General features: G+C 37.9%; 1 protein-coding gene across 1 annotated transcript in view; it reads left to right on the forward strand.

The window, feature by feature from the left end:
* Positions 1 to 6,593: 6,593 nt before the first annotated feature.
* The window catches only part of LOC109011046 (mediator of RNA polymerase II transcription subunit 33B-like), a 42,777-nt gene continuing 23,495 nt past the window's right edge, over positions 6,594 to 25,875 (forward strand). Inside the window, exons 1-2 of the mRNA XM_018992064.2 lie at positions 6,594 to 7,055; positions 17,138 to 17,248. Of these exons, the coding sequence (XP_018847609.2) occupies positions 6,760 to 7,055; positions 17,138 to 17,248 (407 nt within the window). The 5' untranslated portion in view covers positions 6,594 to 6,759. The remainder of the gene's footprint in view (positions 7,056 to 17,137; positions 17,249 to 25,875) is intronic.

Raw genomic sequence — 25,875 nt, forward strand, 5'->3', positions numbered from 1 at the left:
ACATTAGCCCAATTAACTATGTCTGGAGCATCGAGCCCCTTTCTCCTCCCTATCGACTTCAGCAAAGCATACCTCAGGCCCCCATCATAGACCTCCATCCGCTCGAACGCTTTTTGGTACTTTTACACCATATCCAACATCATGTATGTAGAGTTCTATAGAGTCGAAATGTCCAAGCACAACATTGGAATCTCAAATTATTCGGCTATTGCCTTAAATTTGCCAAGCCTATGGGGGAAGCCCTCACATATTTCACAAGGTTGCGGACTTTGATAATGAAATCATCAACTTATTTTAACTCATCAACAACTATGAGGTTGATGATATGAGTACAATATCGAACATAGATAAACTCATGCTCACAAATGATATAATCTTTTAACGTAGTATTCCGCCTCAATCAATCAATTGCAGTGTCATTGACACTGGCATTGTCAACTGTGATGCATATCACTTTTTTAATTCCTCAATCATTTATACAATCATCCATCTCCGCTCCAATGGATGAATCATTGAGATCAACAATTTGTTTGAAGCCAATAACCCGCTTCTGCAACGTCCACTCACTATCAATAAAGTGTGTTGTGATACACATGTAGCTGACATTCTGTGTAGACGTCTATGTATCATTCGTAAATGACATTCTCTAGCCAATGGTAAGAAACATCTCCTTCATCTCTGCCTTCTCCTTTGCATGCTTTTTCCAACAATCTCATATCACCGTATACCGTGATGGCATGAGAAATCGTGACTCAAGATGTGTGGACAAATTTACGGAAGCATTTTTTGTCAAATGTGATAAAAGACATATCATCACAAATGATCATCTTTGCAAATAATTCCCTCAACATCTTCTCCTTGTATTGAGGGATTAATAGTTTCTTAATTTGCGTACCATCAGTAGCCGTAGAAGTTTCATAACTGAGCTTGGTCTGATCATTGGCCACCAATCTCTTGTGTATCTTATACCGTTGCTAACCATTAAGATGTGCTATTAATACAGAGGTTCCTTGCTTCTTCGAATGACATCTACAAAGTTGCCCACAGTGATGGCATCTCGCCTGTGGGTTCGCACTATCACCAGGAATTTTGATGAAATGTTCCCATGTCCACGACCTTTTTTAGTAAGTCGTGGTGGTCGATCGTGCTCAATATGCATCTCCTCCTCCTCATTAAACATATCATCATCTTCTACATCTATTGGGACTCGACTACTTGCACAAGAAGAAACTACTCTAAATGTGGGTCTATGGGTGGAAGTATCTGCTGGTGTAAGAACTGTGGCATCTCCTTGTGGACAAGCGTCCCCACTAGGCGTAGCATCCATATCTATCTCAATTGTGCTGGAAAAATAAATTAGAAGCAAACAAATTAGAAAAAAAAAAATTACAGCATGTTATGTATATGTATATAATGCATTGCATGTATCACGATATACTTAAATTTTTATGCGAACTCGAGGGTTTCAAGTTCTTGCTTAAACCTGAAGGCTGCATGTCAAAAATAGACACATTAAATAAGTCCTAAACATATATTATAATCCATAAATAAGTACTATAAATCTTTCTAGTAGTATTTGTTAATGTAAAAACGAGTGTGTTGACATATTCTTATAAAAACATTTGTTAAATTGTGTCGTAACAAGTGTTGAAGTGGGTTTAAGTGAAAAGGAGGTCAAAGTGAGCTCAACATGGCTCGAGCAGAACTCATACAGAGAGTTCGCTCGACAGGCACTCGACATAGCGCTCAAGCAAAACTCATACAAAGAGTTCGTTCAACCCCCGCTCAACATAGAGCTTGAGCGTAACCTAGACAGAGAGTGCGCTCAACACTTGCTCGACATGGAGTTCGAGCGACTTTTGAAGTATCTTGTGCACTCGACATGTAGCTCAAGCGAATGTTCAAAAATCCTCGAGCAAATGTTTAAAAATTCTCAGTGACATTTCCACAAACACCTTTAGTTCATTGTCTTATTTATGCTTCCTTGAGCAAAATTTTATTACAACCATTTCCTCAATACACATATTTCTACACACTCTAAAATCAAGAACCATAAGAGTATATATGTTTGTTGAATATTTCATTGTAACAAAATTCCCAAAATTGAAAACTCTAAAACTCAAAAATTATAAAAAAATAAACACTAATTGTGAATCAAATGAGGAGCAGAGGAGGTGGTAATATACTAATTGATGCTGATGAGAAGTATTCTATGGTGGCCTGGGCTCGTGACGACGACAAGAATGGCGTTGCGTAAAGAAAATGTGATTCAAATAGAGAGAACAGAGAGATAACAACGGAAGAGTGAGGTGGAAGAAGAAAATGAAGGATGTGAAGAAAATGTGTGAAGAAAACGAAGTTGTTCCACTTGAAATGGAACAGCGTCGTTTAGTTAGATTTAAAAAAAAAAATTAGAACTTCGACTCGGACTCCGACTGCATTCTCAGAGGAATTTTGACTTCGACTTTGACTTTGAATTCCGAATACTCCAACTCCATTATAGAGTCGGAGCTGGCGGAGTATTTGCATAGCCATACTCAATCTTTATAATCTCTTGCTTGAGTTTTGATCTTTTGTCAAATAGGTTATTCTGTATGTAATTCAACATTTTTTACTAGTTAAATCTCTGAGAAGGTTTAATAAAGAAGAAAATGTCACCCATCCACAGGGATGAGGGGGTGGAGACTGTGCTCCCCTTAGACCAGGGAAGAGACTATCTCTTTCTCAGACCTGAGGCCGAAGGGGTGTAGGTAGTGGTGGCCATCACCCCTAAATCGCCTAACACATGTTCAATTGCATTTTATGGCCACCGATTAGAAGCGCTTTTTTTTTTTGTAAGGTTCTCTGGAAATATATTGAAGGGGCTTAATTAGATGCTTAAATAGTTAAATTTTAGCCAATGGCTTAAGCGTAAGAAATTCACATTTGGGCACAGTTGTGCGAATGAACCGTTAACTATTAGGAGGATTCCGCAAGGGAAAAGGGCAAGTTGTAGATGAGATGAGATAGTTGAGATCTGCAAAGTCTACGTTTGGATGTTGAGATAAGTTGAATTGTGAATTAAAATTTTTTGTGGATTCCATTGGGATGAGTAGGGCTAAGCACCAACACTTTCGGAGTCGGAGGGCCCAACCTCCGACTCCGACTCCGAACGTACAAAATCCGACTCCGACTCCGCTCCGACAAGTCGGAGCGGAGTCGGATTTTTTCATTTCAAAATTCCTTACTTGGTAAAATTATTGAGATCATTTTGTTATGTATTAAACTATAATGCCAAATCTGGAAATAAACATAGAAAAAATCAACATTACCAAAAACAGAGACATGGGTTTGGACTTTGGGTAACCTACCGAATCTTCAATGGGCAGTGATTGATCTATGATCGAATTCGAGGGACGGTGTTCTGTGTTTGCATAGCTGCAATACACCTCAAGAGGCCATCGACGGCAATGACGGGTCACGGACTCGCGGGACCTAGGGTTTCAAGGGAAACTGCGAGAGAGGCTACGCGAGAGAGGGGTTGCGCGAGGGAGGGGCTGCGAGCCTGCGAGAGGGAGGGGACTCAGGGGAGGGCTGCGGGCCTGTGGCGCTGTGCGAGACAGAGAGAGGGGAGTGCTAGATTGAAGATGGAGACAGAAGAAATAAGAATTGAAGATGAAAGAGGGGGAAATGCCGAAATGGAACTCCAAACTCGGGAACTCTCACTAAACAATTAATTAACAAGTAGAAACGGCGCCGTATTGTACTATACAATACTAATCTATTATATATATATATATAAATGAAGATTCATAAAAAAATATATGATATATATATTATTATATATGAATATTAAATAAATGCACCATATATGAAATATTAGTAATACACTAATATACTTGCTATATATATATATATATTAAATCTCTAATCTCTTATACTTTATATATATATTAATATATATAAATATTAGTTATACACTAATAGTATTAGTATATTAGTATTAGTATTAATATTAGTTATACTAGTAGTTATATTAGTATTAGTTATTATTAATAATATATTATACTAACAATGATATTAATACTATATATAGTTATAGTGATTAGTATAACTATATTAGTATTAGTTATAGTGATTTAGTATAACTATATAATATATTAGTATAAGTTATAGTGATTTAATATAGTTATAATACTATAAGTTATAACTATAGTCTATATTAGTATTACTATTAGTTATAATGATTAGCATAATTATATATTAGTATTTGCTATAGTGATTTTAATTTAGTATAACTATATAATAGTATTAGTATAAATATTATACTAACTATATCACTAATAGTATTAGTACACTAATGTCTAATGACTAATACTAGTATATCACTATAGTTAATAACTTAATAGTACCCTATAGTAATATAACTATATTAGTATAAGTTATAGTGATTTAATGTAGTTATAATACTATAAGTTATAACTATAGTCTATATTAGTATTACTATTAGTTATAGTGATTAACATAATTATATATCAGTATTTGCTATAGTGATTTTAATTTAGTATAACTATATAATAGTATAGGTATAAATATTATACTAACTATATCACTGATTGTATTAGTACACTAATGTCTAATACTAGTATATCACTATACTAAATATATAGTAATATAGTATTAGTAATTAATACTATAGTGATTTGTATAGTAATTTATATATAGGCTTAAAGTGGTTTACTAATTTATATATAGTAATTAATACTATTAGTAATTTATATGAATAATACTTTAGTTATTATACATTAGTATTATATGTTATTATAACTTTATAGATTAGTGTTTATTCATTAGTATTACAATATTATATGTTGATGTTATTATGCATCTTAGTGTTTATAGTATATTATAGTCATATACTAAACTATTATTAGTCAATTTAGTCTATATATTATAGTATAAATATATTATTTAACTAGTATATTATTAAGTTTAACTAACTAGATAAGATATAGTTGTATAAAATTTAAATAATTAATATATAGAAAAACACATCTTTTTATAAAATAAGTATAAAATCGGAGGCAGAGGCGAAGTCGGAGGGCCACTTTGGAGGCAGAGGCGGAGTCGGAGGCGGAGGATTGGAGTCGGATTGGAGCGGAGTCGGAGTCGGATCATTAGTGAATCCAAATCCGACTCCGACTCCGACCTCCAAGAGGAAAAAACCTCCGACTCCGAATCCGACAAGTCGGAGCCGGAGCGAAGTCGGAGCGGAGCCAAAGCGGAGTCGGATTCAGAGTCGGATTGTCAGATTTTTGCTCAGCCCTAGGGATGAGTTTAATTTTTTAAAGTTGAAATGAGTTTAACTTTTTAAATTAAAATGTTAAGTTGAGATGAATTTAATTTTTTAAGTTAAAATACATGAAATAAGTGGAGATGAGTTTAACTTATTTATAAAAAATTGAAAAAGTAATAGATCCTATCAATAATTACTTTGAGATAAATTGACTTTGATCCAAAATATTGGAGTTCACATGGGTTGGGAAAGCAAAAGCAACAAATGCTTAAAAGATTATAAATATAATTTTACTTATTTTCAAAATATGCACGCACGAAGGATTTTTATGAATTTTTTAAATTAGAAATACTTTAATTATAAAGTGACTTTACAAAAATAAATTTATAAATTATATGATTTACGTAATACGTAAGATTGTAAAGTTATTTTTATTATAAAATAGATCTAATATATTACATGAAAAAACTCCGTTTAAAAATTTACTATAAAAAAACCTTTTTGTGGATGTAGCATTTATTTTTTTCTTTTAAATTTATTATTTGCAAATCTAGTTTGCCAATATATCAATTATTGTGAAATTAAAACATTATTTTTCATAGCTATAAAATCCATGATAGTAATGTTTTGTGTATATTAAAAACAATACAATTTTTTATTTTTATTTTCTATAATTACTCATAATGGTATCAATTTATTTAATGAGAAATAATATTTACAGTCTTAAAATATGTAAGTCTCATATATATTTTTTTGAAAAAAATGAATAAATCTTTTTTTAAAGTGCATAAAACTTATACGCCATAAGACTATATAACATTACTGTTATTTGATTGTATCACAATTCACACTCGATTCACGCATTGTGACATCGGACGATTCATATTAACAAGAAGAGCAGGGTTTAGTTTGATTTCACAAGTCTTTCAAATTATCTTTTCTCATTTCATCTCATCTCAACATTTAAATACCATTCAAATATAAATATTTTTTACTTTCAAATTTTTTATCTAATTATTATCTAACATTACAATTTTCTCTAACTTGCAAATAAAATATAAAAAATAATTCAATTTTTTCAAATTTAAAAAAAAAATAATATTAAAAAAATAATATTTTAATATTTGATTTTATAATTTTTTATTTAATCTTTTCTCTATTTCTTCAAAATTCTATAAAAATTTTAAGTTAAAATTATTTTATTATTATTCATAAATTATTTTAAATTTTTCATTTGATCGCATAAATAAAGAGGCTAAGCATCAGCATTTCAAAGCAACGGAATTTTATCTATTTATAAAGAGGAATACTCCCTACGCGCCTCAAGGCCGACTTTTTTCTTTCTCCGTTTCTTTCTTTCTTTCTCTGTTTCCTTCAGTCAAAGCACAAACAGTTGCATAGAGAACAATTCCGCAGAGGACTTTTTAATTTGTTTAATCAGAAGAAGCTGCAGCAGACGAAGAAGACGAAGAAAGAAGAATCGGATGCCGATGGAGGTGTCCGTACATGCAGTTGAGGAGGCGCTTAGCCTTTGGGATGGCGTGCTGGAGTTGACCAAGTCGGCGCAGGACCAGAACAGTGACGCCGTGCTCTGGGCGATGCGGCTCAGCGCCAGCCTTAGCTCGGCAGGCGTGACCTTGCCCTCCGTCGAGCTTGCCCACATCCTCGTCTCCCATATCTGCTTTGCCAATCACGTGCCCATCACGTGGAAGTTCCTCGAGAGGGCCTTGACCGTCAAGATCGCTCCCCCTATGCTTGTTCTCTCTCTCCTCTCCACCAGGTTCCCTTACTGTCACCCCTTAAATTTTTTTCTTACTTTTTCTGTATTTTTTTTTCTAGTTTTCTTGTTCTTATACTTAAGGTATTGGGCTAGATAAATACGCCCATGTATGTATGCATGTATGCAAGTATGGTGTTTATATTTCCAGTAAATATTACGTGTATGTCTTTTGATTTTTTTTTAGATGTTATATACTCGAACTGTGTGCGTATGTGAAGCCACTTGGGATATTTGGTAGAGTAATTCGAGTTTCTGGGGCTATTTAAGGATGATTTATTCTTCAGTTAGTTTTTCTTTGCTTTAAGGAATTTCCGTTATAATTTTGTGTAGTTTATAAATCATCGGTATGGTTCATGAGCCAAACCCCAACGGCTATGGCACTAATATTCCCAAAAGCTGCAGATTATAATATATAGTAACCAGAACATCATCCTAACGCAAAATAAAACCATTTGTACCAACTTCCAGTTTCATAAAATTAAAATAAATTATCTTTATACATATCAGCTCAGATAAGCCACATTATGAAGAAAAACACATAAAGAACAAATATTCGAACTAATTTTAATGCCTCAAACATTTACTAAGTTATAGCTCATCAATTGTATACAATAAGTAGAGTTGCTGTCTCGGACACCCGGTGCCAATAAAAAGATATAATAAGTAGAGTAACTAAAAACACCACAAGCCCTTGTTCCACAAAAAAACTTAGAACCTTCTGAAAATTCAAGCTAGAATAGTCTCCATGCATCTGGAACTTATGATAAGGCTTAATGAGTCATCACAGTAAATAAAAGAAATTAATATAAGTGTGAAGTTGAGCTTAGAGAACTTATTTATTTCCTTTATCCAACAAAAAATTGGCTAGCTTATCAAATGTGAAATTTTATAATGTGCAAATATATCACAATGCAAATAGATAATATTTTACTGTGAGTAACACAATTATTCAGTCATTCTCTAATAATATCAAACCATATCCCCTAGGCCACAACACTGTCTGTTATATATTTTGCCCCCCATGATTGGGTTTTATGATCTTCTCTTGGGGCCTATTTCCCCCCATGTGGGGACTGTTGCTTCCTCTTGAGGTCAAGATCAACATGGTTGCACCATGTCAATCTAGAGACCTGTCCCATATGGGGACTTCTTTCTAAAACTAAAGAACTGCACTTCTACAATAAATTTCACATAATTAAAGATGCTCATAGATATTCACAATATTTACAAATAAACATAATCGACAATGCATAATAACTGAACAAATAAGTGCAATCTTTATTTGTTGTTATTACTTGAGTTGACTTAGTGTGCAAACCTTTCCACAATATTCATTTTTAATTATAACACTTGTAAAATCAACTTATGAGTTCAAGATGGCGTAAACATCTCATAATACATTAGTATGCATTACTTAAATTGTATATTTTAAACATTGGTGTTCATTGTTTGTAAAAAGCTAGCTTGACTGAGATAGTTTAGGTGCGATGTTTTGTATGCTATCCTTCAAAATAAAGCATATTGAAAAATATCTATGCCATAATACTCATTCATTTTTAAAATTAATTATACTATCCAAAATTTGTATTTAAGATCTATATTAACTAAGGGCATGTTTGGACTCTCCAGAGGGCATGTTTAGACACTTATAAAAAATGTTTGGACACTTGGAGATCTATATTAACTAAGGGCATGTTTAGACACTTATAAAAAAAAATGTTTGGACACTTGGAGTATTCAGAATTTTGTGAATAATAGTGAAATGACTTGAGTGTAGATGTTTTATTAGGTTTTGGGAAAGGAGAGAGAAAAATTTGAATAAAATTAAAAAATTGTTTGAATATAATTTTTTAATATAATTTTTGTTTTAAAGTTTGTAAAAGTTGTATTTATTTTTGTGTTTGAATAATGATTAGGTAATGATTGGATGTAAAATTTGAAAATTTGAAATTGAAAAGCGTTTTGTGTTTGAGTGATATTTGGGAATGAAATTATGAGAAGTTTTGAGAATTATGAGAACTCTTATAGTGTCCGAACATGCCCTAAATCCACTTGCCTTGGTGTGCACAATTTCAAAGAATTTATGAATCGAATCAACTCACCGCTACTATTATTGCTAATCATTTGAGAGCTTCCCATACATATGAACTTAACAAACTCCTTTTTGCCTAAATCAGTAGGCATAACCAAGTACACTAGATATATATAAGAGATAACACCTAGCTAGGAAGAAATAGATAGAAGGAAATCATGAACATTGGAGTAATTATAGGCAAAGCGTTTTCCGGGCAATAGCTTTAAAGATAAAGATTTTATTAATGATGAAAGTGGGTGTGACCTCAGTATTGCTCTATCTAATGTGATCACCACATAGTAGTATTTAGACTCAGATGTCAAAACAAAAAATGCCAAGAGTGGGCCGCCCCATGTCATAGCTCGTTGAAATAGAGGATAATAGTTGTGATGAAACTGGCCTCATCTCAGCATTCCCAAAATTTGCGTACTTAAAATACAAAATGAAATCCCAATTTCCTTTTCTATATGCTTGGGAGATGTGGTTTTGGGGAGAGGTGGTGCACGTGGATTAGACATTATATCTCTACTGCTCGATTTTCAATGTTGGTTAATGGTAATCCATGTGGTTTCTTCCATAGGTCTCATGGTTTGAGACAAGGGGACCTTTTATCCCCTTTCTTCTTTGTTATTATTATGGAGGCACTGAGTCGAATGGTGGAGGCTGCTGTAGGGGAGGGGGGGGTTTTCTTTCCAATTTTTCGGTGGGAAATGCCAATATGGGTCTATATAAGTCTCCTAAATGGAGTCTATAAAATCATCGCTAAAGTCCTTTTGGATAGGTTGAAGTTGATGTTGGAAGAGATTATCTCTCAGTCATAGAATGCCATTAGAGGAAGGCAAATGTATACTCAATTGTTACCGCTAACAAATGCTTAGATAGCATGATAAGATTGAGGAGTTGATCCTTAGCGAGGCAAACCTAATTGTTATGGGCTTGGAAATTGATTCATAAGTGTTGGGATTGTTGGATAGTAATTTCATAAAATCCTTGACACACCTGTTTGGGAACACAACTGTTTTTAGATATTTTCAGACTATTTTACTACTATTTACAAACTATTCACTACTATCCATAAATTATTTTACTACTATTCGCAGATCATCTGAGATACTCTTAAGTCCATAATACTGATAGCCCACTCTATCAACATTGATCCAATGGTAGCCTTTTCTCTTTTGGCGGCTCCACTCATATATCAATATTCAAGACTTACTCATATATAATAAGAATTTAAAATCTTCACTCCCAAGTTTTCTCTCCGAACCAATTCCGATGATGTTTGATGGGTTTTAATGGCAAGATTATGTTTGAGTGTTGAGTTTTAGGTGAGATTAGTGTGTTTATAGGGTTCCCCAAACACTTAGTGATAGAATCAAAAGTTTTTGCATTGTCGAACGATTGAAGCTCCATGCTGGTAACTGAGAGGAGTTGGAAGGTAGTGAAAGAGATGAGATTGGGGATGTCCATGGTGCAATGGTTTGCCAAAACACTGGAGGATTGTCTGAAGGGCGAAAAAAGAATTTTTACACCACGTCAAGGGAGGGAAACATAAGCTTTATTGTGCAGATGTGTTCAAATGCCCGTGGTTGCTATATGGCTTTAGTGGAGTATGGTGGTGGTGGCAGACGTAGCTTTATTTATTTTTATATCAGAAGAGTTGGAGGGTAAGGGATGGAGGAGGATGGCGGAGGTGCTGTGGGAGTTCGCAAAAAAGGGAGGAAACATGAGTTGTAACAGAGGAGGGGTATTTCTGAGGCCGTTGGTGGCCGTGAATCAACTGCAAAATAAATTGTACAAGGAGGCCCTGGTGCAGATAACGATGCCGGTGCAATCCCATGAGCGGGGGGTGGAGAAGTCGGTGTTATGGTAGCTCAGAAAGGAGACACTGGAAGACACAATAACGACCATGGGACAGAAATGGCTTCTCAAACTGCTGGTACGACAAGGACTCAGTGGAAAGGTGGCGGTGGCAGTGGTCGGCTCGCTGTTGGTTTGGCATAGGATGGTGTGCACAATACACTTTTGGATGTGAAATTACAATTGATGGCACTGCAGGAGAAATTAGACTCCGTGATACGATGCGTTGAGGAAAAATATGACATGGGCCTAGGCTTGGAGGCGAGTTGACCTAGCAAACTTCCTAATCAGTAAGGTGTAACGGGCTTCAATCCAGTAGATGGGCAGCTGAAAGTAGGGCAAAATGCAAATAGAATGGGCCACTCCTTTGGGCCTCAACTCGTGGGGCAAAGCAGAGGTAAGACAAAGATCAGGACCCTGCCCGTGTGGAGAATTAGATAGGGTGGTGATGTAGGGCTTCTACCGGTGGGAGTCAGTCAACCTCGTTGGAGAAGGCTACGATAGACTCGTGACTAGTCGAGGAACCCTCGACGGAGGCTCAGATAGTGAAGTCAACAGCAGTAGAACCATAAATGGTTTTAGACGTTTCCTCACCGCTGGGGGTCGGATCTTCGGCATAGCACAGACAAACAATACCAATGAGTAGCAGGGATGTGGTTTCTCTCGATTCTCAGGTGGTATCCTCTCCGATGAAGGTTTTTCAACAGGAGGATGTGGCCTGACTGATGTGTACAGAGGCTGGGAGTGATGAGGCTATCGATTATTAAACCCAGAAAAATAATCTTGAATGGAGAGATCGCCCTGAGTGTAACTGGCGATCTCGTACTCCAACTGAAAACGTAGGGTAGAATTGTCCTGATTATACACTTTCCTTAAGTATTCCCACATAGTTTTAGCAGTCTTACATGGGCTTAGATTTAGAACAATAAGAGGATCAACAGAGCCTAAAATCCATGTCATCACCCTAGCATCTTTGATCTTCCACTGAGCCAACTTAGAAAGCTCAATAGGAGCGGGATCACTACAATCTATATGACCCCATAATTCTTTCCCCAAAAAAAAAAAAAGCGAAATTGAAATTCCCAGGCAGAATAATTCTTACTTGTGAATTTCACAGCAAAGGATTCTGAAGACATGATGCTTGTAAAAGGAAAAAAAAAAAAACAGCCAAGAAGAATACCTGCCCACGTACCTACTGAGCACCAAGATTCTGATGGGCTTGCACATAATATCAGATATTGGAAGGCTGAGAACCAAAAAAGGACAGAACTACCGTGAACCAACAAACAACACAGAAACTGCCGAGAACCCAAAGGCTTCCACAGAAACTGCCGAGAACTCCAAAGCTTGCATGGGAACTGCTGAGAACTCCAAACTTGCACAGAAACTAGCATGATCACTAAGAGCCCAAACCTTGCTGATAGTGCCGAGGACCAAAGAAACTCCAAGGTGTCGCAGCCCAACAACGATGAAGAGACAAAAAATCCTCATAGACAATGCCGACAGTGGTAACACTATCGTCCCCCAACGAAAAAAAACTCCCACGAAAAAGAACCAGAAATATTTGTAAGTTATGGCTTCTGAAACCATGTCAAATTGGATTCCGTGACCTCTTTGTGAGGGTTCTTCTCATTATATAGAACAATATCACTAATCACAAGGCTGGAAATCAGCCATTACAGCAATCAAATCTAACTAAATAAGAAAGCTATAAAAGTCTTACTAATTTACAGAATCAAGGCTATGATCAAGCTATTTACAGCTACAAAATATTGTCTAAATAATGAATACAAAATATTGTCTAAATAAGGAAGATATGACTAAAATCTGTATAGTGATAACTACATTCCCACTGATAGAGCATACACGTGGTCTAACAACCAAACGTGGTCTAGATTGGACATATTCTTAGTTTCCTCGGAGTGGGAAACGCATTATCTAGAGCTATGTCAAAAGAGGCTTCCTTGCTTCTGTTATGATAATTTTCCTATCTTGCTGGATTGTGGTAGTATTCAAGGAGGGAGTAGGTATTTTAAATTTGAAAATATGTGGCTAAAAATAGAAGGTTTTGTGGATAGGATCAGGCAATGGTGATCCTCATACCAGATTCACGACACCCCTAGCTTCATTTTTGCGGGTAAGTTGAAAGCTTTAAAAATGATTTAAAGTTTTGGAATGCTCAATCCTTTAGTGATATAGATGACCGCAAGAAGTCCATGTTGGAGGAGCTATAGTAGGTAGAGAGGGTATAGGAGGGTCGGGCTCTTTCTTTGGAAGAATTCTCTTGGATGACGGTTAATTTCAAAATTAGAGAGGGTTACCGGGTTACCTTATTGGAGGAGATCTCTTGGCGGCAAAAACCACGAGCATTGTGGTTGAAAGAAGGAGATCGAAGCATAAAGTTTTTCTCTAGAGTTGTCAATTCCCATAGGAAAACTAATACCATTGAGATGCTGAACGTAGATTGTGCTGTTTGTACGAAGGCTCCTATGATTAAAGAGCATATTGCTGGTTTTTTTGAACATTTGCTTACCTAACAGGTGTCAAATTGGTCTGAATGCCCTTTCCATAGGGTTTCCTTTCATTATATAGAAGAGGTTTACATAAATAATGCCAGATTTCCAGCGCCTAAATGCTATACAAGGTAAGTATTTCCAACTTATTTACAACCTAATTATTTGCTATATACAATCTAGATATCAAGGAAAATATTCCTAAAATATGACAAATCAAATCCCTAAATTATCTCCATAACATCACCCCTCAAATTGATGTCGGTGCTGAGAAAGAGCTTTAGGGAATATGTCTGCAGTTTGATGTTCGGTTGAAATGTGAGGAAGAGTAATCACATGTCTGTCAAAGGATTCGCATATGGAATGACAATCGACTTTGATATGTTTCGTAGGCTCATGGAAGACAAGATTAGCGGCGCTCTGAATAGCACTGGTATTATCAGCATGAAGAGGAGTGGAATGAAGCTGAGGAAAACCAAGTTCACCCAATAACCCACGAAGCCATGTGATCTCAGAGCAGACGGAAGACATAGCTCTAAACTCAGACTTAGTGGAAGACTTGGAAACTTTGTCTTGCTTCTTACTCTTCCAAGAAATGAGTGCATTGCCTAAAAACATGCACCAACCAGTAACAGAGTGACGAGTATCAGCACATTCGGCTCAATCAGCGTCACTATACTCCACCAACCGTAAGGAAGATTCCTTAGGAAAGAACAACCCACATGTAGAGTTGCCTTTCAGATATCTGATAATGCGGCGGACAACGGCTAAGTGAAGGTGTCAGGGGGCTTGCATAAATTGACTGACCTGCTCCATAACAAAAGAAATGTCAGGACGAGTAATCGTCAAGTAGTTCAAACTCCCAACGAGTTGCCGATACAAGGATGGATCTGATAGAAGCTCGCCTTCCTCCTGACGAATCTTAAGATTTACCTCCAAGGGAGTAAGAACATAATTACCCGATTGGAGACCAGCCAATGAAATCACTTCCTGCATGTATTTGTGCTGGTGTAACAATGTACCAGTCGAAGTAATCTGCACCTCAAGGCCAAGAAAGTACTACAGGGGACCGAGATCTTTCATGTGAAAAGAGGCCTTGAGATGCTGTTGTAATTACTTAATTAACTCAATATTAGAGCCAGTAATCACAATGTCGTCAACATATACTAGAAGCAATACAATTTCTGCAGAAGTCTTGCGAAGAAACATAGAGGAATCAAACTGACTCTAAGTAAAGTGAAAATCAAGCAGAGTAGAGCGAAATTTAACAAACCATGCACGTGGAGCCTATTTCAGTCCATACAAAGATCAGCGTAGCCGACAAACCTCTGAAGAAGGTGTAGCAAACATGTCGGGATCTGGAGACATATAGATTTCTTCCTTCAAATCCCCATGTAGAAAAACATTCTTTACGTCCATCTGTCGGAAAGACCATCCTTGCGACGCAACAAGTGCCAAGATAGTCCGTACAATAGTAATTTTCGCAACAAGTGCAAAATTCTCTTCATAATCAATACCATACTCCTGTTGGTTCCCAAGAGCCACGAGACGGGCCTTATATCTGTCCACTGAGCCATCAGACTGAAACTTGACTGAGTACACCCATTTACAACCAATAGGTTTGACACCAGAGGGACAAATCACAAGATCCCAAGTGTGATTGTCTTGAAAAGCTTGGATTTCTTCTTGCATGGCCTGCTGCCAACATGCTTGGGTGGCTGCCTGAATATAAAAGTGAGGAACAGAACATTATCAAGAGTGGCAGTAAGTGAGGTATGAGAAAAACCATACCTATCTGGTGGATGTATAACCCGGGTGGAGCGCCGAGGTATAGGAACCGCAGAATCATATGACGGATCAACGTCTGGAAGAGGCGTTGAAGGAGGACGTCTATGATACACTACACCTGGTTTAAATCGCTCAATAGAAGAAGGCACATCATGAAAAGCGGGTAGAAGAGTAATAGGAGGATCAAAAATAACCTGAGACTGAAAGAAATATTGATTTTCAAAGAAAATCACATTTCGGGAGATCCGGAATTTGTTTGCATGAGCATCATAATAAACAAATCCTTTATGAGTAGGACTATATCCCATAAAAGCACACGTGACAGACTGGGGAGCAAGCTTGTGACGATCAACTAGTGGCAGATGAACAAAACAAACACACCCAAAAGTATGAAATGATTGATACTCAGGAGATCTGCCAAATAATCGAAAATAGGGAGAATCATAATTTAGAGTGGCAGTAGGCAGACGATTGATCAAATAAACAACAGTAGATAAAGCTTCTACGCAGTATGATTATAGTGGATTGGTGTTGTATGTGCAAAAAAAGTGGTGAGGCTATGAATCATCTTATATTGCATTGTGAGGTTGGTAGAGCATTATGGGAAGATGTATTCAGACGGTTAGAGCTATCCTGGGTTATAATTGCCACAGTGGTTGAGCTTTTGGCCAGTTGGACAAATCTAGGCGGTATTCCACAAATCATAGCTGTGTGGAAGACGGTTCCTGTTTGTATTCTGTGGTGCTTATGGCAGGAGTGTAATGACCGAATGTTTGAAGATAAGGAGTGCTGATTAGACGAGCTTAGATTACTTTTTGTTAGAACTTTGTTTTTATGGGCCAAAGCTGTTGATTTCAAAGGCCTTGATTTTCATGATTTTCTTGTTTCCATTTCTTCTTCCTAGATAAGTGTTACCTTTTGTATACCATCTTGTGTACTTGGGCTAAGCCTATTCTTATTAATACAATAAGAAAACAATAAGAAAAGTCCTAAGAGTGTTGAATACTAATTTGACCAAACCCTTAGCACTTTGGAATTGGGATTGTAACATTCCCAAGACATGCATTGTTTGGCTGCATGATCCTCTTTTTTTGTGGCAGTATTAGGATTGAAAAATAATTTGGCTAGGTCAGAAAACTAATTTGGTTGAGTCTAAGATATTAGTTTGCAGGGGTGGCAGCTATCACCTAGAGAGAGAGAAGTGTGAAAAGGAGAATAAAAAGAAGGTGAATGGCTGCTATTATGAGCGAGAGAATTGTATGGATATCTAGTAGCTAGGGCTCCTGAGAATATTCAGAAATTGCTTTGTATTGGGGTTAATCAGTTAATTGTCACTGATTTACATCTGTTATCAGCAGCCCACCTATTCCAATTCCAAGGAATTTCCAATAGGCTTCCGATAATTTTACACAATGTAACTATTTTCTCCTCCCGCCCCACAAAACAAAAAATATTCCCTCCAACTAAGTATAATACTAATAATAATTACTAACTAGTATTAAAGCCAAAACAAGTATCAGGGTATATCATAATCATTGTTAAAGCTTGCACTTTTTTTTGTTCCTTCATGGATTAATCTTTAGGATATGATAATCTGGATTGAACATCATATATGAATTACTGGGAGTTTGCTTAAGTAAAACTGTTTTGAGTCATTACTTTTTTTTCTTTGAATGTTTCTTTGGGTTGTATTGTAGCATGTAAAAGACTTTTCTTTTATTTTTCCATCTAAAAACATCACCGATCCCTTGCATTTTTCCCTCTAAAAGCATCACCGATCCTTCTTTTGGCGACACACATTCTTCAATTGATTGAATAGACATCCTGCCTTTTGTGGTCTATTACAGGGTCATTCCAAATCGGCAGCACCAGCCTGGGGCGTATAGGCTATATATGGAACTCCTCAAGCGACATGCATTCTCATTTACATCTCATATCCACGGTCCCAGTTATCAAAAGTAAGGTTCATTTTTTTTTCCTAATTTGTCTTACAAAGATGAGTTGATGGTCTCTTTGTTAGTGTGACAAATCAAGATGTTCTTTCACCAGACCTTTTATGTGTCAACGTCCAATGAGAGTTCAGCTGGCTTAAAAGCTAAATGTAGGAAATTTCTTACAATAACATTGTTGGTTTTGCTAAAGTGGCAGTGGCAGCTTTCAAATGCTAATTAACGTTTAATAATACGCGTTTGATGTAAAAACCCTTCCAAACCTAATTCAATTCCAATAACCTATTAACTTGAATATATAAAATATTGCTACAAATCATGATGCATCATGACTATCCGAGCATTTTTACAGTATGATTGCCAGTACTTGGTTAGATATTTGTTTATGCTAACTTAGCTCGTAAATAAAATAGAAAGACAATGGTAATTGGGTGTATCCTTTTTGTTTACTTGCTGTGTACTAGGGTTGCACTCCTCTACACAATTAATAAAATTGCATTTTTTTTTAAAAGGAGAAAATTTCTACCCTGTGCATTCAGTGCTACCGTCCTGACAATCCTAAAGGTATCTCTGATTGATGATGAACAATCATGTCCGTGCTCTAGATTTTGTTCTTGATAATATTATGAAAAAGATATTTTAATTTAGAGACTTTCATCCCTCAGATTCAGCCTCCTGCCCCCCACAAGAAAGGTAAAAATAAAAAGAAATGCCAAAGCCAAAGCCAAACAAAAGAAAGGCCCTTTGTTTTCCTCTTAACCTTTCTCTGTTTGAAAAATTGTTTAATGTTAGAGAAGTTCGTTTTAACATAAACCTTGATCTTATTTCTGGCACTTCTCGCTGGAAGTAATCTTCCTCTTGAGCTTTTTTCAAAAGTTTTTTTTTCCCTTTTCTCTCATCTGTTAATCTTTCTCTATCTATTTCATCTTTGCTTTATCCATGTGGTGTGGGGGCATGATGTGGAGTTTACGGGTGGATGCCAAGCTGTTTGTTTTCTCTATTGAGGACTAGGGGCTTTCAAAATCAATGAGAAGGGTAAACTAGTGACGAAGTCCTTTTTTTTCAGAAATGTGGTGGCGGTTTGGCTGGTCAAACAGTGGATGCATGCGTTTCGATGGGAGGCCAAAGGGAATTTCTCAAAACCACTTGGGAAGGTGACCGAATCTTCTTAGTTTAGTGTCGTGCAAACTCTTTCAATTGCTTCTTGTCGTTTGAGGTTTATGGAGGTGATGTTAGACGTAGTTTTATGGTTCTACTTGAGGGAACTCAAGGTAGAGAGTGGGTCTGTTTTGCAAGAACGCATAGGGATTTTTTTCGCCTACCTCCCCCTGCTATGGTGAATGGTAATAGAGGAGTCAAATCATCCTTTGGAGGGCTTGCCGAAGGGAGGGGAGCAATCCCAATTCAAGAGGTTGTTGTCTAGCTCTTCCTTGGGTCCAGTGGTGTCGTATAAGGCTGCGCTGGTTAAGCCAGTGCCTTCTCAATGTGATTGTCGTCGCTATGGCGGTTTAGGGAGGAGTGGCGAGTCTTTTGGTACCGGGTCTGGTTTACCAGTCACAAGGCCACACGCTCTTGTTCTGGTTCACACGCAACGATTGGCGGTCCTCTCCTACCTGAGGGAGTTGTGTCAGAAAATCCTAAGAAGAATGTTCTGCTAGCAATGAAAACTGAGTTGCTTGATGTGAAGGAAAAGATCAACCATCTCCTTTTCATAGTGGATTCAGGTCTGGGATTGCCTATGGGCTTGTCCCTTTCTAATCCGAGCCATATGGTTTTATCTAGGTCTAATTCATTGGGCCTCTCTTCTGGGCCTTCTGTAAAGGGACCTATTGGTGGTAGGAAAGAGAAGGATTTGATAGGGAGCTTAAGAATAACACCCAGCCTCTGTGGCAGGTTAAAACTCCTCTCGGGTTCCCTCTGTTCGATAGAGGTGCATCCTTATCTGCAAGGCCCAAGTCGTTGGCGGGTGGTCCACCTTCACTAGGACCGATCCAGAATCGACCAACGAGTGCTTACGATCATTTTCCCATCGTCGTCCCGCCGATGAACTAGATTTTAGAGATGGTGTTGCGGGAATCTTCTCCCTCGTTTGGTAACGACCCTGCTGCCCTTTATGTAGTGTCGCCGCCGTTCAAGGCAGGCAATAATATGTAGTAACGGGATTTTTTTTTCAAGTTTTGGGCCTTAGACCATATTGCGGCAAGAGGAGACTGCAATTGTGCTTCAAGGTTCTATTGGCTCTAGGAGCGTTGATGTTGACTCACCCCTGTAGGTTCTGCTCATTCTTAGTGATAATTCTATTATCACTGCTAGGCCCTTGTTTGTGGCTGCCCCTTTGGAGGACACCTTGGTGTTGGGTTGTAGGGACTATTTATGCTCTCTTTTTTCGAAAGCTATGGTGGGCAACAGTGCTAACCTAGTGGACATTTAGCTTGTCTAAGGTGTAGAAGGTGTAGAAGGTGTTGAGATTGGGTTGGGGGATTATGGGGAGGAGTCAGTGCCTTTGTGCACTTCCCCTGCGATAGAGGAGGATGGTTGCAATTTATAGTTGGTGTCTAGTGAGGATGTCGTGGATCCAATGCCGTTATGCAATTTGCCATCTTTGCCTTCAATAGGTGGCTTACCCTCGGATTGGGTGATTCAGAAAGTGAAGGAAATTCATAAATGTGTGGGGATCTCATGCGAGAAGGGGTTTGAGGAGCAATTGAGGGCATTACTCATTGTTATTGAGGCAGATACTATAGTAGTTTAGTACACAGAAATTTAAGGAATACATAAAAATATTTATTTATATCAATCTCACAAATGAACTCACAAACGAAATTCAAGAATAAGATTAGTTGATGGAATGAGAGGAATATGTTTGGGGATCAATTGGTAGTGAGAAAAGGAATCACTTTTTTTGAAAGAACTATTCAAAAAATTAATCTATTTGATTAATGAGTCATAAGACAAGACAATTCAAGGTACAAGCGGTTATTAAGACTAGGAAATAATAACTAAATTGAGTTCATGGATTTACCTCGATTAGGTAATGTACCAATAAATGATTTTTATATTCGAAACCCATTAGAAAGAAGGGAAGGGGCAGTATACGAGAAAAAAAAAATCATATATAAATATAAATGATATAAGCCTCGAACGCCTGGAAAATTCTATGAGGTGTTCGAAAATAGTTGAAGTAGTTGAATAGGAGGATCACTATGACTATAGCCCTTGGTCAATTTACCAAAGACAAAAATGATATATTTGATATTATGGATGACTGGTTACGGAGGGACCATTTCGTTTTTGTAGGTTGGTCCGGTCTATTACTCTTTCCTTGTGCCTATTTTGCCTTAGGGGGTTGGTTTACAGGTACAACCTTTGTAACTTCATAGTATACACACGGATTGGCGAGTTCCTATTTGGAAGGCTGCAACTTCTTAACCGCTGCAGTTTCTACTCTCGCTAATAGTTTAGCACACTCTTTGTTGTTACTATGAGGTCCAGAAGCACAAGGAGATTTTACTTGTTGGTGTCAATTAGGTAGTCTGTGGACTTTTGTTGCTCTCTGGACTAATAGGTCTCACGTTACGTTAGTTTGAACTTGCTCGATCTGTTCAATTGCGACCTTATAATGCAATCGCATTCTCTGCTCCAATTGCTTTTTTTTTTTTGGTATTGCTGATTTATCTACTAGGTCAATCGGGTTGGTTCTTTGTGCCTAGCTTTGGTGTAGCAGCTATATTTCATTCTTTCTCTTTTTCTAAGGGTTTCATAATTGGACATTGAACCCATTTCATATGATGGGGGTTGCTGGTGTAATTGGCGCTGCTCTGCTATGCGTTATTCATGGTGCTACCTTAGAAAGTACTTTATTTGAAGATGGTGATGGTGCAAATACATTTTGTGCTTTTAACCCAACTCAAGCTGAAGAAACTTATTCAATGGTCACCGCTAACCACTTTTGGTCCCAAATCTTTGGGGTTACTTTTTCCAATAAACGTTGGTTACATTTCCTTATGCTATTTGTACTAGTAACCAGTTTATGGATGAGTGCTCTTGGAGTAGTCGGTCTGGCTCTGAACCTACGTGCCTATGACTTTGTTTCTCAGGAAATCCGTGCAGTAGAAGATCCTGAATTTGAGACTTTCTACACAAAAAATATTCTTTTAAATGAAGGTATTCATGCTTGGATGGAGGCTCAAGATCAGCCTCATGAAAACTTTAATGGAATTTTAGCCTTAGCCGGTCATGATCAAGAAACCACCGGTTTCGCTTGGTGGGTTGGGAATGCCCGGCTTATCAATTTATCCTGTAAATTACTAGGAGCTCTTGTAGCCCATGCCGGATTAATAGCTCCCCAAAATCTGCTTCAAGAAAAGATAGAGAGCTTAAGCATCTTACTTGTTCTATTAACTATGATACGCAGGAAGGGAGTGCCAGTCGAGGAAGATCTAAGGGAAGGGTGGCATCTCTCCACGAAGCCTAAAATCCTTTATAGGAATGTTCAGGGTCTTAATGATCCCAATAGGCAACTTCGGGTTAAGAATCTTCTCAATCATTGGAAAGTTGGCATTGTTTGTTTATAGTAAACTGTTGGGAATAACTGTATATCTAAGACTAACTCGAAGTATAGTAGCGGAAATAAACAAAAGAAATTGATGACAATCACACAGAAAGAACACCAAGATTTAAGTGGTTCGACTCAATCTGAGCCTACGTCCACTAGTGGGGTCGGTATCGGAGATTTCACTATCAATAAAGATGGAGTACAGATGAATACAACAAAACTTCACAAGGAAGTTATCTCTCAAACTCACTCTAGACTTCTCTCTCAAGAAAACACTAAAAACAAGACAAAAAATGATTTCTGAAGTCTTTTGAAGAAGTGGGTGCCGTTTGGTATTTATAGGAATAGTAAAATTCACTTCTGTGAACATTGGCTCGAGCGAACACTCGAGCGAGTGTCGAGCGAACGTAGGTTTTCTGCACTTCGCTCAAGCCAACAGTTGAGCGATGTCGAGCGAAGCTCTCTGACTTGGATATCGCTCGAGCTGCATGTCGAGCGAGGGTCGAGCGAAGCTCTCTGCCTGAACTCGCTCGAGCTGGGTGTCGAGCGGATATTGAGCGAAGCTCTCTGTCTTCATATCGCTCGAGCTGAATCTCGAGCGATACTTGAGTGAGGCTCTTTGTCTTATTTCGCTCGAGCCAAGTGAACCTCCGCTCGAGTGAACCTACGACACATGCACTGTTCTATCTGAATTCAAGCCACCTCTTAACAAATCTCCACCTTGGCTTGAACTCTGCCAATTTCAACACAAAAAATCTCTGACCACAAAACTAAACCCCACCACCAAATCCCTTACGGGAATAACAAAATGCGAACATCAATCAAGTCCAAACAAAGTTTGAACTTGTATACTGCAACTGGCTTAGTCATCATATCTGCTGGATTCTCTGTAGTAGCAATCTTGAGAATCTGTATAACACCCTCTGTAACAATCTCTCTGAGAAAATGATACCTAACATCAATGTGCTTCGTTCTCTCATGATACATTTGATTTTTGGTCAAATGTATTGTACTCTGACTGTCACAAAATACTGAGATCCCATCTTGCTGTAAACCTAAATCATTGATCAAGCCTTTCAACCAAATGACCTCCTTAATGTACTCTGCCTCTGTAGTTGATAAAGCAATAGTGGATTGTAGTGTTGCTTTCCAACTAATAGCAGACCCACACAAAGTGAAAACATAACCTGTCAATGATCTTCTCTTATCTAACTCTCCAGCATAATCAGAATTAACAAAACCAGTAACTTTGGAACTGAGATCGACATCTCTATCAAATATTAAGCCAAAGTTCAGGGTTCCCCTCAAATACCTGAGTATCCATTTCACAGCCTGCCAATGAGTCTTACCCGGATTAGCCATATACCTGCTAAGTACGCTCACTGCCTGTGAAATGTTTGGACGAGTGCAAACCATTGCATACATGATGCTGCCAACTGCACTGGAATAAGGAACACTAGCCATGAACTGTTCCTCTTCATCTGTCTGAGGAGATAGGGAAGCAGAAAGCTTAAAGTGCGTAGCAAGTGGTGTACTTACTGGTTTGGAATCAAACATTCCAAATCTCTGAAGCACTTTCTCAATGTACTTTCCCTGGGACAAGTACAACTTTCCAGCTTTCCTATCTCTGAAGATTTCCATTCTCAAAATTTTCTTCGCAGCACCTAAGTCTTTCATTTCAAACTCATTTCTGAGTTGGGTCTTTAACAAACCAATGTCAGATATGCTTTTAGCAGCAATAAGCATATCATCAACATATAATAGCAAATAAATGAAAGACTTATCAGATAATTCCTTATGATAAACACAACTATCATAGTTACTTCTCAAATAACCATGATCAATCATAAATGAATCAAACCGCTTATACCATTGCCTTAGCGACTGCTTCAAACCATATAATGATTTCTTCAATCTGCACACATGGTCTTCTTTACTTTCTACAATGAATCCCTCTGGCTAATGCATGTAAATGGTCTCTTCAAGCTCACCATGTAGGAACGCTGTTTTAACATCAAGTTGTTGTAGCTCTAAGTCATACAATGCTACTATAGCAAGTAGCAATCTGATTGAACTGTGTTTCACCATTGGAGAGAAGACTTCATTGAAGTCGATGCCTTCTCTTTGACTGAAGCCCTTAGCAACTAAGCGTGCCTTGTATCTTGCATCTGTATCACCCTGGATTCCCTCTTTTCTTTTGAAGACCCATTTGCAGCCAACAGTCTTCACCTTCTTTGGTAATAGAACTAAATCCCATGTTTGGTTTTTGTGAAGAGACTCAATTTCTTCAGTCATAGCTACGCACCACTGTGCAGATTCTGCGCTCTTGACAGCTTCTGAATAACTGGAAGGCTCCTGACCAACAATATTCTCTGCCGTGGTAAGAGCATACATCACCATATCTGCATGAGCATATCTCTGAGGTGGTCTAATCTGCCTCCTCTGTCTACCAGTCGCTATATTGTAGTCTTGCTCACCTTGTGCGCTGCTACTTGAATCAGAATCATGCTCATCTGCAATAGCATGATCTTGGGCGCCACTGGGCAGCCCTCGTGGTGCTTCCACCTGAAACTCCACCTGCTTTCTAACATCCTGTTCTTGTCATGTAGACACAGTAATATCCTTTCTCGGACTAAGCATGGATTTTTCATCAAAAGTGACATCCCTACTGATCACAAACTTGGGTGATTCAGGATCAGTACACCACAACCTGAATCCCTTCACCCCACTGGCATACCCAATGAATATGCCCTTCTTTGCCCTTGGCTCAAGTTTTCCATCATTAACATGGAAATATGCAGGACAATAAAAAATTTTCAAATTTGAATAATCAGCAAGAGTATCAGACCATACCTTATTCGGAGTCTTCAAACCAATCGCTGTGGCTGGAGAACGATTAACCAAGAAGCAGGCTGTGTTGATTGCTTCAGCCCATAAATCCTTAGCCAAGCCTGCATTAGAAAGCATACTGTGGGCTCTCTCCAAGAGAGTCCTGTTCAACCGTTCAGCTACCCCATTTTGCCGTGGAGTATGTCTAACTGTACGATGTCTGGCAATACCCTCATTTCTGCAGAATTCATCAAACTCACCTCCGCAAAACTCCATACCATTGTCAGTGCGAAGTCGTCTGATTTTCTTGCTCGTCTAATTTTCAATCAAAGCTTTCCACTGTTTGAAGTTAACAAATACATCGTTTTTCTGCTTCAGAAAGTAAATCCAAACCTTCATTGAGAAATCATCAATGAATGTAAACAAATACTGAGCTTCACCTTTTGACGGGACGGAAGATGGGCCCCAAAGATCAGAATGAATATTGTCCACAGAATTTTTGGTTCTGTGAACCCCTGTAGAGAACTGAACCCTTCACTGTTTTCCAAACACACAGTGTTCACAGAAATCCAGTTTCCCTATCTTCTGGTCACACAGCAAACCTTGCTTACTCAAAATTGACATCCCCTTCTCACTCATATGACCCAAACGCATATCTGAAACAGACACTGCAGCTACACCTGTCATTGTAGAGCCCTGAAGGAAATAAAGACCATTTGTCTTATCTCCTTTCATCACAACCATAGAGCCCTTACTGACTCTGATAGCTCCACCTTCACCAGTGTACTTGTAATCCAGAGAATCAAGAGTACCCAAAGAAATAAGATTCTTTTTCAACTCTGGAATGTGTCGAACATTAGACAATGTCCGGACAATTCCATCAAACATCTTAATTCTGACTGAACCAATTCCAGTAATTTTACAAGCCATATCATTCTCTAACAGAACGGAGCCTCCGTTGACTGATTCATAGTTAGTGAACCAGTCCCTCTTGGGACACATATGGAAAGTGCAAGCTGAGTCCATGACCCACTTGTCACTAAAGCGACTATTGGAGTCGCTAATTGCTAGAACAAGATCTGAGTCGTCAGACCTATCATCAGCAACACTAACGGCATTAGAGGAACTAGTGCCGTCCTCTTTGTTTTTCAATTTTGGACACTCATTCTTGTAGTGACCAAACTTATGGCAGTAATGACATTTGACGTTTTTCTTACTAAACGTTGTTTGTGAACTGCCCCTGGATTTCCCC

This window comes from Juglans regia, chromosome 8 (assembly GCF_001411555.2).
Source record: "Juglans regia cultivar Chandler chromosome 8, Walnut 2.0, whole genome shotgun sequence".
NCBI lineage: Eukaryota > Viridiplantae > Streptophyta > Magnoliopsida > Fagales > Juglandaceae > Juglans > Juglans regia.